Source organism: Podarcis muralis, chromosome Z (genome assembly GCF_964188315.1).
Source record: "Podarcis muralis chromosome Z, rPodMur119.hap1.1, whole genome shotgun sequence".
Lineage (NCBI taxonomy): Eukaryota > Metazoa > Chordata > Lepidosauria > Squamata > Lacertidae > Podarcis > Podarcis muralis.
Genome location: NC_135673.1, coordinates 35,122,063 through 35,134,852, shown reverse-complemented (window position 1 = coordinate 35,134,852; position 12,790 = coordinate 35,122,063). Strand labels below are relative to the sequence as shown.

The 12,790-nt window shown below is 38.8% G+C and overlaps 1 protein-coding gene across 7 annotated transcripts in view; it reads left to right on the top strand.

Moving 5' to 3' along the window:
• The window catches only part of DIAPH2 (diaphanous related formin 2), a 348,598-nt gene that overhangs the window by 17,005 nt on the left and 318,803 nt on the right, over positions 1–12,790 (top strand). For 6 of the 7 annotated variants that reach the window (XM_077922409.1, XM_077922408.1, XM_077922406.1 and 3 more), the window contains exons 2-4: positions 4,574–4,606; positions 6,485–6,661; positions 7,825–7,929. In XM_077922409.1, coding sequence (XP_077778535.1) covers positions 4,574–4,606; positions 6,485–6,661; positions 7,825–7,929 — 315 coding nt within the window. The remainder of the gene's footprint in view (positions 1–4,573; positions 4,607–6,484; positions 6,662–7,824; positions 7,930–12,790) is intronic. The other variant, XM_077922407.1, reaches the window with a different exon arrangement.

The window sequence follows — 12,790 nt, the reverse complement described above, 5'->3', positions numbered from 1 at the left end:
TCCAAGTGTAAATTCTACTACTTTTAAATTAGGACTTTGAAACATGTATGGAACCATCTTTGCTATAAGAACATTAGTGTTAGATGCAACTAAATGCATAGCATTGTGTGCTGCTCTGTAGGTGGTATAACTTTTGATCAGAATTTGGATGATTGCTGCCTCAGGTGGAAGATGTCAGGGGACAGCAACAATTTCTCCTAGGTCTTGAGTTTGGATGTTTTTGAAATTAGGCTCTTTATATGTTCTTGCCTTCTGTGTGAGATACATCTAACGTGGGCCCAGTAATTTGTTTATTAGAGTGAACGTGCCTTGCTGTATACCTAGGAAAACCACAGGCATCACTTCAAACTAGTTACAAACCTATGCTTCAGCTAGAAGGTGTAATTAGACCAATTGCTGTCCTGCCAGTTACATGCTTAGTGGTTAAGCAAAGTATACTCTCTTGGTGCTTTGTATACCATTGCGTGCTCCCACTTTCTTGTCCTTGTGGTTTTCCTCCTCTTTAGAAGCTGTGGGTGTGGTTGCTCAGAAATGCTGCCCTAATCTTCCTGCTCTTGCACTTTCCACATCAAATTTTTCACTGTTGTTAGTTCTGTGGAGACTCCTAGTGGTCAGTTGAAGTTAATTCCATGTGGTAATGCTGCTTGCCACTGAATTTAATATGTTAAACTAAGCTTTTTTTTTTTTTTTTTTTCCCCAAATGAAGCTGTTGTATACATGGATGGCTTTACTGGTGCTGTAGCTTTAATAGTATTTTTAGTAGATTCATTTGTATAATAGTTGCAAGCTATGTACTGTACTTAATGCACGCTACAGAATTTGAAATTTAGCAAAGCATTTTCTTTAAATAATAATGGAGAGCCAGAAGGACAATGTAAACTTGAACATAGTCTTCCTTTTCTCCTCTGCTTCTACCAGAGAGTTCAAAATTGGGGTGTGGGTATGAAGGGGATGGCTGGCTTGTGAAAAGCGCTGTGTGAGACGCAGAAAAGGGAATATCTTCCAGGATAAGAGGTTGGGAGAAGAAACGGAAGCTCCCAGGTGAGAGCTGGGAGGATCCACCCTCTTCTGTGTGAGACAAGGGTTAAGATCTACTTTTGAGAGAGGGCTTTGTATTTTTCTTTCTCTTTTCCTTTCCTTTCCTTTTTTATTTTTATTTATAGTAGGTTTTTTTAAATTGTACAGTGGTACCTCTACTTATGTTCACCTCCAGTTCCGTATCCTTTGGGATATGTGCGCAGCAAACCAGAAAGTATTTTTCTGGGTTTTGTGATGCGCAGAAGCGTACTGCACGCATGCGCAGAAGCGGCACCTCCGGATATGCACACCTTGGGATCCGACTGGAGCTCCAGAACGGATCCCGTGTGCAACCGGAGGTACCAGTGTATTGTATGATGAAAAGTTTCAATAAAAATATGCCAAAACTGGGGTGCAGGTGATTTTTGTGTGGCTGTTTTTAGAGTTTTTTTCAAACTGGACAGTGTTGAAATAATGCAGTTGCTTTTTGGTTATTAAGGATGTACTCTTTATAGCAGCCTTTCTCATCATCCCTAGGTAGCAGGGCCAGTGGTCAGGAATGATGTGAGTTGTAGTCCAACAACATCTGGGGACCCAAGGTTGGGGCTGGCTGCCTTAGAGAAATGAATTACAATAGGCAAACTATTCCTGCCCATATAAATATTCAGTTTTCTGAATAGTTTGGGATCATACGTTTTTCAGAAACTTTGTAGTCTTGTCAGTAAGATGAATTTTAGTCCCAAGTTCCTCATATCAATTCTGCCATTACAGGAAGATTAGAGTTCAGACTGTTAATGGAGCTAAACATCAGTAAAAGATATACTTCAGGGACACTAACTGCAATAATTGACTGGTAACAGCTTGACATGTATACTTTCACATGGTATCATTGATTGAACACTAAAGACTTGTTTTGTCATTGGATAAGTTATTTGGTCATTGTTAAAAATAAGGAAACACAAGTTGTAATAGCTTTGGTCCTTGTTTGCAATAGACCTAAAAGTGAAGTATCAATATTTTTACACTTTAAATTAGTGTATAAAGCACATTAAAACCAGTTGCTTAAATGAACAACATCTTCAACATAATTTACTTGGCAGTAACAAGCAAAATTTAGTGACATGCATCTATTGGTGAGTACACTTAGGATAATTAGAATACAGCATGAGTTCCATAGTTAGATCTAAACTGTTATATGAAAAAGTAGTGTTGAGTGTATGTGTATGTAATGAATTTTGAGTTCAGGGCTATAATGTGGGAGAGAAGAATCTAATTCCAAAATGTGTCAATCCTTATATACTTTAGTGTGTCTGTAAGAGAGAGAGAACCAAGTAAAACAACACTAAGTGAACTAAAGTACCTCATATAATAAACCTAGTACAGTATATTACACTTGATGTTAGCCAAAAGGCCAATAAGTTTTATCCAGAATAACGCTGTAAAAAAATAGGTCCCTTACCTTTCCTGCCCCAACCTGGCCACAGTGATCCATGCGACGGTCACCTCCAGGCTTGACTACTGTAATTCTGCCCTTGAAGCTGTCCCAGAAACTCCAGTGGGTGCAGAATGCTGCAGCGAGGCTCCTCACGGGGTCTCTGCCATGGGAGCTTATTCACCCAGTGCTTTTCCAGCTGCACTGGCTCCCGATGGAGTCCAGGGTCAGATTTAAGGTACTGGTTTTGACCTTTAAAGCCCTTCACACCTTAGGACCCTCGTACCTATGGGACCACCTCTCCCGGTATACCCCACGGAGGACCTTAAGGTCCATAAATAGCAACACCCTAGAGGTCCCGGGCCCTAAGAAAGTCAGATTAGCCTCAACCAGAGCTGGGCCTTTTCAACACTGGCTCTGGCCTGGTGGAACACTCTGTCTCATGAGACCAGGGCCCTGCAGGATCTGATTTCTTTCTGCAGGGCCTGTAAGACAGAGCTGTTCTGCCTGGTCTTCGGCTTGGAATAAATTTGATTCCCTCCCCCTCTTTCTTTCTTTTTTCCTTTCTCCTCCTGTGATGGAATTCCTATTTGGGGACTTCCCTGGCTTTTTTCTGGCCCATGTAGGACCAGTTTGGATAGTTAGCCTTGGTGAAGACTTGACGTTTTCATCCCCCCCAAAAGTTTTTGATTTGAGTTTCCATTGAAATTAGGCTGCGTTTTAATGTTGTATTTTAATCTTGTTTTTCAAGTTTTATCTCAATCAATTTGTTTTTATATCGGGTGTTAGCTGCCCTGAGCCCGGTGTTGGCTGGGGAGGGCGGGGTATAAATAACATTTATTATTATGTAGTGGTACCTCAGGTTACATACGCTTGAGGTTACATACGCTTCAGGTTACAGACTCCGCTAACCCAGAAATAGTACCTCGGGTTAAGAACTTTGCTTCAGGATGAGAACAGAAATTGTGCTCCGGTGGCGCGGCAGCAGCGGGAGCCCGCATTAGCTAAAGTGGTGTTTCAGGTTAAGAACAGTATCAGCTTAAGATCGGACCTCCGGAACGAATTTAGTACTCTGGTTCACCAGAAGCGGCTTAGTCATGCTGGCCACATGGCCCGGAAGCTGTACGCCGGCTCCCTCAGCCAGTAAACCAAGATGAGCACCGCAACTCCAGAGTCGGCCACGACTGGACCTAATGATCAGGGGTCCCTTTACCTTTACCACTGTATTAAGATAATGTCCGTCTTTCTATTAGCACTATAAGGGGACAATAACTTGATCCACAGTTGCCTTGAGCCATTTTATTTCTGTGATAAATCATTGGAAGTATAAGTATAAAGAGTGCTACATCATATTTTGAGGGACTGTACATTTGGTATGTCCTGTACTAAGTAAAGTGTGTAAGATGCTGTTCATGCCTCACAAGCTAATTTTCTCTTAAGGCAAATCTCTGGGCCATTCTTCAAACAATAAAATAAGGTTTTACCAGGAAATGAAAGCCTTCTGATGAGGATAGGAAAAGCTTCACACAGCTCATAATATCATCTTCTTTCTCACTGTCAACCAACCCAGCCAGAAAGCTCCTTAGACAAACCTATAACAAGGACTGGCTAGAAGATTGTCCTTGTCTTTGTCACTTGTAATATATTTAGAGTATCATATAGTTCAGAGGTTTTCTTCAAACTTTTTGAACAAAGCTTTATTTGGTGACTAAAAAGGTGTGAACCACAGTGCTGCCTAAGCAGTTTATTTATTTAGTCAAAGACTGTCCTGTATTGTGTATAAATATTTTGCTGTGTGTTCAGACCAATGTAATGTTGTATTATATGCTATTTATTTTTCTCTGTTAACACCCAACACCCAATTTCTCTCTTTTTTGACAATGATACAGTAATGTCAAAATGAGGTTGAAGTGATATGGTATACTAGTAACATACAGTCAAAATAAAATTTGGTAGTGCTGGCTTTAAATGCGTCATACCTGGTATGGAAGCATTTTGTGAGAAAATAATGAAAAAAGCTTTAGAAACAAGTAAAAAATAAGCTTCGGGAACTTCATGTTAATTTCAAAAGGTATGTTGGGTAATATACTGTTTTCTTTTCTTCTTTTTTAAAAAATTAACTAGAATCTTCAGATAAAAACTTTGGCAGATGATATGGTAAGAGTCTTACATGCTGGGTTTGTGTTTCTTTCTAGTGCATGCTGCTTCTGCTGCATAAGAGTAATTATGACCAGTAGGAAATGAATATTGTGAAGTGTTCCACCTTGTAAGGAAAGACTGAGGAAGCTGTTTGCCCTTTACATGTTGGACTCCTGACTCCCATCAGCTCCAGTCAGCATTACCAGTGTCTAGGGATTAAGGGGGTTATGCTCCAGCAACACCTGAAAGGCCATAGGTTCACTGTTCTTGCTATAAGGGAACAAACTTTGGAAAAGCTATCTCTTGCCTATTTGGTTTTAAATAACTATTTTCCCTGATACTTCCCTGATTTTAATCCTTTTAACCCTGATGCTGGCAAAGACTTTCAGATGTAGATGTGAATACTGTCTCTTTCATTAGTAATATGACATGTGGCACCCTGTAACACTTCAGAGCAGTGGTGGCCAATCATTTTGGCAAGTGCATTACAAGTCAAGTCCAGAGTTTGAGGTAGCATTTCCCTCTCTATCCCTTGATGTGGTATTTGCATCTAACTTATAGCCTGCTAAGGTGCCTGACTTTAGCCTTTCTTTTGGTATATGAGCTCTATAGCTCCTATCAAAATGTGCCACAAACCCCTGCTGTCTATATCACTCATGATATATTTGCCACAGGTAACGTCCATTATAATGAATATTTAATAAGTGTTATTAAAGTATGCTAAAGAACACATCCATTATAATGGATATTACAAATTATTCTATTCTTTGAAGAAATAGACTATCACTGTAATTTTGCATTTTATGTGCATGAAGAACAAGGGTGTAAAGCATTTCCTGTAGAGCTCCAATATTACCCATCTCTCACATAACTGGGTTGTATCCAGTTAATTCATTTTAAGCAAAACTTTGTTCCATGCTTCCTGTAAGACCATTCAGTAGGAGAAGTAGTGGCTGTTGAATATGCAAGCTTGCATGCAGTACTTGCACAGAGAAGAAATCTACTAAACCATTTTACTGACAATTCTGTGCTGCTTAACGTTCCCTTCAGCTAATGCTTGTAAAAGATCTTGAAGCAATATAACAGCTAACTTGTTTGTCTGATGAATCCTAAAAAAGAGACTGTACTTAAACCTAGAGTGACTTTTAAGATGTTTTGATCCAAGTCTCTCATGAACATAATTAAGTAAACCATGGCTCTGCCATTTTGGATATATCCAGTTCAGCCGTCCTCTGGTTGAGAACTGGATATTATCTGAAGACTTTGAATGCTTACCTATATAGATAGAGCTGTATACATTACAAATCTGTGAACACAAGCATAGAGTTTAGTTTTGGAAATTCATCCTTACATGGTGATTTCTAGCATTAAAGGCTGGGGGGGGGGGGGAATACGGTTCAAAAAGGATGGGTAATATCTTCTGAAATCCCAGTCAGATCCAGATTTTCCTGATTAGTAGCAAAATACTTTTATACAAAATGAGCATATTTTCTCTACTTGTCTGACTTATACAGAATTAGATTTCACTTTTTCTTAAACCAAATTCTGAGCTATTTTGAGCTATCTTGGTTGAGAATTTTGAGACTCAGAACTTAAAAGACTACACATTGCCCTGTTTTAGGGCAAGTGATGCTATGCACCACATTATTTGGACTAAAATTGCATCTGATTTAAATAGACAAATTGTACATTATATTCTGTGCAGAAATATTGCATTTTAAAGGGGAGTACACCCCACGATTAGGCAAAACAAAGCTCTGAAGTACAGTCTCAGAATTGTAGCTGTATGGCTTAATTATCTTCAGCATGATTATTAATTTTAGCATGCAAAGTGGAAGTAAATGATTTTCTCTTATATGTTACCCCTAATAGAAAGTATTTGTGTTCTTTCTGCAGCGTGACAGAATAACCAGTTTTAGGAAATCGGGCGTCAAAAAGGAGAAACTTCTCATTCAGCACCCCATTGACTCCCAGGCTTCTATAAATGAATTGCCAGTGGCTCAGCCACTATTTGATGAACGTTCAATGAATTTATCAGAAAAAGAAGTTATGGATTTGTTTGAAAAAATGATGGTAAGCTTTTTGCTTGACAAGCATGTGTTTGTATTGTGAACAATACATAAAATTAGACTTCTGTGTTATCAGTTGTCGTAACTCTGTTATTGAGCTTCTGAGCAAAACGGTTAATCCTTGCTCCAAGACCAATGCAGACACTAATTAAATAGTGAATGAGAAGGAGATAGATTAGTGTGTGAATATTTCAACATACATTTAAATTTGATTGTCTTGGATAGAGGACTGGAAGGCACGTTTCAGTTGCCATGGGGATGTTACCCCGATTTTTTTTTTGATTTTTTTTTTGAGATAAATCAGTGGCCAGGAGTTGTAGTGTGGTGGAGATGCCTAATGAATGAACAGTATATGCAGATTACGGTTCGGAAAGCTATTGTCATCATAGAGAGACTTTTCTCAGTGTCTTTCTCAAGGTCATTGCTTGCTTCCTTACCTGGAATGTTATCATGGAAGGATGTTTGTATATGGCCTGGTTACATGAAACATTTTAAAATAGTTAAAATAAGCTGTGTTTTAATGTGAATGTGCTGATGCACACTGATGAAACCATGGGACCTTCTCTGCTCCTGATATTTTGTTGCCAGGGAGGAAACAGACCAGAATTAAGGTTGTTACTGCATTTGAACCTGGGCTTGTAGTTTCTTTTTTCTCCACACAAGTGGTAAGTCATTTTTTAAAAAATTGCTTACTACTTGTGGTCTTTTTGAGAAACTAAATATAAGTTTGGGTTTCCACATAACAAACCAGACTCTAACCTGTTTCCTCATAGGTGCACCAAGAGAGGAGTGAAATGGCCAAAATTCCAGCTGTGTGCACCAGGGCACTGCATGCTCACATTAAAACATAGTTTATTTTGTTTTACTGAGATGTGAGTGAAGAGTTAGACCCCAAATTATTACTTGGGCAGTTAACTGCACTACTGGACTTGTTGCATTCTGTTGCTTAGCATTGAGCATGTGTGTATATGAGCATGCTGGAAATTGTGCATTAATGTTGTTCATATAAACAGATAGCTTAGGATGATGATGTGAAATAACCTGTCTAGAGTAAACCAGTCATCCCTCCTTTCATGGAGCAATTCTTAGCATCTGTACTCATGAAGATTAACTGAAACTATGAAATATTAATCCAATCCTGGCAATGTTATGATTATTTACTTACAGGAAGACATGAACCTGAATGAAGAACGAAAAGCTCCTTTACGGAATAAGGACTTGACCACAAAACGTGAGATGGTTGTCCAGTACATTTCTGCAACTGCCAAATCTGTAAGTAGGAAGTCTCCCACCCTCAAAGATAGGTCAGACTAATACTCTTAACATCATCTGCAGTTTCAACTCAAATCTTCAGATTTCTGCTTCAGTTTATCCTTCCTAGAGTGCTTACAAAGCTTTCTTCATAAAATCCTTTAAAATGCCTTCAACGATGGATAAAAGCCTTAATTAGAATGTATTACATATTTCACAACTGCTTGGTAATCTAAAACATGATGCTGTCTTTACTGTAAACCATTAAGTATCCTAAATCCACTGCTCCAGAATAATCATTAGGGCTTTTCTCAGTATCTCTTACACAGTAAATGCCACAAATGTGGGAGATGCTGATAGTAATTTGAAAACAAGGTGTAAAAGTATCCTAGTTTCAAACCATGTTCTTTGGTACTGGCTGACTGTCCTAGTTTCTGGCTTTCAAATTGATTCATTCAAAGGGCAGTCCCATATACAGCCTATTAGGACAGCTTCACTAAATTATTTGATGTAGCAAGGAACTATTGTGAAAAATGACTTTTGCTTGCATTATTATTATTATTGTTGTTACTATTAATTAAATTTATATACCACCCTTTATCCAAGAATCACAGAGCAGTTTACAGTATAAAAACACAAACATAATAACATAGCAAACAACACAATAACTACCTTCCTGCACTCATATACATACATAAAGGGTTCTTTGAAACCTAACCAGTGATTCTAATTGCAGAAGTAGTGGGAAATAATAAACACCTGATGATTATGATGATAATAAAACATCACTTTAGTGACCTAGATTGAGGTTGTTGAATTCTAGTTTGCAGCTTTCCTTCCCGTGAAATAACCCGTTGCTTTTCATGGGACAATATGTATAGTTTGTTAGGTAATCTGCTCTTCTAGGCTTTGAAATGGGCACAGTGTCACATTCCAAGTCTGAAAGTGGGACAGTTTAAGTGTCTTCATAAGAATACCATATTTGTATGTTCAATGAATGTTGACTTTCAATGAGCATACAAAGAACTCTTAATTTTTTTTAAGGTGAAGTCTTATGATGCTGAAGTTCTCCGTTAATGGACAAGTGAGGAAGCATTTCCCCCCACTAGGTATATTTCTCCGCTGATCGTTGTCTACCTCAGAGCTGGCGGAGCTACAGTGGACCAGATTGTTTTCACACACCCACACCCATGGACCAAATATGACAGGCAGTTGAGGTCACACACCTGTTAATCACAATGACATTACCTAACCTAACTTTTTTTGCCCACACATTTTGTTGAGAAATCATTCAAAGTATCAGAGTTCTCTGCGGCAATCAGCTGAATGCTGTGCAAGACCCCACTGTAGAATGTTCTGCAAAGGAGTTTTCAGGACCCAACAAGCAGGAGATTGTTGGGTCATGTGAAGTCCTTTGTGCAGATATTTGCAGGTGCCCTGAACAGCTTGTTGATTGGGCCTGCAAACCACTTTGGCTGATCCAGGTTTTTACCTGCTGAACACCTGATGTTGTATGTCATGTAGGCCAGGTGCTTAGCTGAACTGGATTTTGTGCCCAAATGAGGAGGTCTGATAGTCTGAAGATTTCCATCTGTGGTTTACCAACTTGTTCTTTTAATAGGAAAATAAAAGGATGCATGAATTTATCATTTTCACAGTATCCATTTAAAACATTTTTGAACATACATGCGACAGACACCTTTATCCTTAAATGTTACTTAGAAGTGAGTGAACAGAGATTGGTTTTGAGTAAAACTATTTAGGATTTTAGGTTTAATCCAATGTTAAAGAGATTTTATGCATGTCTTCATGCATGTCTCTTGATCACTTCCTCGCTTTCTTTTAATGAAAACATTCACAATACATAGCAGTTGCCGAGAACCACCTGAAGTTAACTCTAATCCATTTGTTCCTTCAGCTCTTGTGGCACTCCTTTACAAGCTGCTGAATGTCAACTTAAGTCACACATTGTAGCACTATCCAGACATACTAGCTGCATGCTTTCTAATTTGCCTGGGTATCCAAGGGCAGAAATATGTTTCCAAGTGATAAGTGAAATTTGCCACTAGCCTTATTTCAGTAGAATTACATGATGTGCACGGTTTTACTTTGAAATTCCAATGAATCTTTTCCCAGTTTTGTATTCAAGTTATTGTTTATAGTAAAGTGCTTTGGGAAACCCAAGCTTGCATATTCAGTACTATTTTTCAAATACCTAAAGGCAGAAATATAATCATTCTACATAACTAAATCAGAGTGCAAAATGCAGATAACAGTGCATGAATAATCATGTATTAAAATGAAGTAGTAAATGAGATTATATTTGTGTTTGCCCAATTTGTGTATAAATGTGGAGCAGAATGAAGAGAATTCCAAAGTTGAGGCAGTGTAACAGCACACACAATCAAACTTAAACTACACATGACTAAATTTATTTGAAATAACTTGTTTTATTTGTTGATCTCAGCTGTTATGAGTGAAAATACACATTGCAGCCACTTTGTAAATTGGACACACGGGCCTCATACACATGTCTTTAAAAATCTGAGTTGAAGGCATTACATCTTACTCAATGTAATTCTGTTGTGCAATTCACAGCTTCATTAAAACAAAAATATAGGATAATAGACTGAAAATATTTTGCTTGAACTTCATCAAGATTTAAAAGTATTATTGGTAAGAATAATGTGAAGGGTTTAAAGCTATTTTTTAGGATGTATTTGTATGGGGAAAGATCATCATCTTTAAATAATGATTAGAACTGTGTTCCTAACCTTGCATTAATATACTACTTTGTTGTAATAATTCATATAACCATTCAAGTTTATTTTTACATAGCAGTAAAATCCTAATTGGGGCATTATTTGCTTTGTGTTGACCAACATGAGAGTAAGGACTATGGGAATGGGACTTCACTAGGATCTAGAACTCTGAAAGGTTGGGGTTCCTGATGCAGAATAAACCTTTATATGTACAACTGTATAATGCCCAACTTTTAGAGACACTTATACAGTGCATGAGAAGTGAGCTATACAGTGTAGCCTTACTCCTTGCTCTCACTGGTGAACATTGGAACTAAGGATGTGTATAAGCCAGTGAGGTATAATGGGTACACCAGGACTAGAGAGGCTTGATGAAAATCCTTCTTTGTTCACTTAAGTGGCCTTAAAGTCTAACCTTTTTATGGTAAATCAACCATATTGTTTTTTCAGGATAAATTTAGTGAATCCAATTTATTTTACTTGTACCTGCCCTTTACTCTAAGGTCCCAGGGTAAAGGTAAAGGGACCCCTGACCATTAGGTCCAGTCACGGACGACTCTGGGGTTGCCGCGCTTATCTCACTTTATTGGCCAAGGGAACCGGCGTACAGCTTCTGGGTCATGTGGCCAGAATGACTAAGCTGCTTCTGGCGAACCAGAGCAGCGCATGGAAATGCTGTTTACCTTCCTGCCGGAGCAGTACCTATTTATCTACTTGCACTTTGATGTGCTTTCAAACTGCTAGGTGGGCAGGAGCAGGGACCAAGCAATGGGAGTTCACCCTGTCATGGGGATTCGAACCGCTGACCTTCTGATTGGCAAGCCCTAGGCTCTGTGGTTTAACCTACAGCGCCACCCGCGTCCCTTATTGGTAGCCACCTGCAAATCACTGCTTTTGTCCCCACCCCCATATGCTCCAAAGCTTCTCTTACAATAGTCAGTTTGGGGTGGATGGCAGCTCAGTCATAGAGTCCAAATTCTGTGACCTCTTCATCTCCTTGGGAGCGAAGAAAAGATCCAAAGCAGCCATTATTACTAAGGATTGTAGGAGGAATTGGTGGCGGTGGTGGGCTGGGCTAGGGGTAAGGACCCCTTACCTGCTCCACTGTGAATCATTGATCATCTACTGCTACTGTCTTCCGTGCTACAGTTTATTTCGCCTGTTCAACTGCAAATTTAGTGGGTACCTGTGCTCTATGTTTGAGTGTAATTTAGTTGCTGAGTAACCAGCAACCTTACTACAAATGGATACTATTGCACTGACAATACAGTGGTACCTCGTGTTACGTACTTAATCTGTTCTGGAGGGCCGTTCGTAACTGGAAACTGCTCATAACATGAGACAACCTTCTGCTCAGCAAGCCCTAGGCTCTGAGTAGGTCACAACAATTTAAGATACAACATTAAAACATTCTAAAACAAATTACAAGAATAGAGTGGGTCCTAAAAATATACATCTTGGATGTCAAAGGCCAGATTAGGATAAAAATGTGGTAATTATGCATGGTTTTGTATCTTAGGATCGTAAAGTTAATGTTGAACACTGGATAATAAAGGTATACTTTTTCCAGAGGTTGTAGCATGGCTTTTTGTCCTGTATTAGTAAAGCAGCTTGGTGTGCCAACTTTAAGATTTATTTATTTTTAATGTCCTGCCAGTTATATCAAAACTTAGCATATGCTTCACGTAGTTGAAATGTAAGTCTAATAAGTAACATTCTGATATGCAGCAGCTCTTCAGATGAGAGAAAAGAAAGCTGGAAGAAATCTGTACATTATCTGACCGGGGGGTGGGCAGGGGAGTGGGCAGAGGATGAATAACTACAACTGTTTCTTCAAGTGCGGTGCTTTGTACAATAACTTTAATGCCAACTTTGCTTTAGAAGGGAGAAAGCACACACCATTTTTTAGTAGTACACAAAAATAGTTAGTATACCAAACACATTTTTCAGAACTTGGTGCTAAACCAAACTCTGCCAGCCAACTCTAGGCCAAGAAAAGTGTAGCTAGAGGAGGCAATGTTTATAGCAAAATCTCAGCTGTAAAGTTGTCCACAAACTGCATCTTACTGAGCAGAGTACTGTTTGAAAAACAAATGAATACGTGTCAGTGAGGTGCAGTA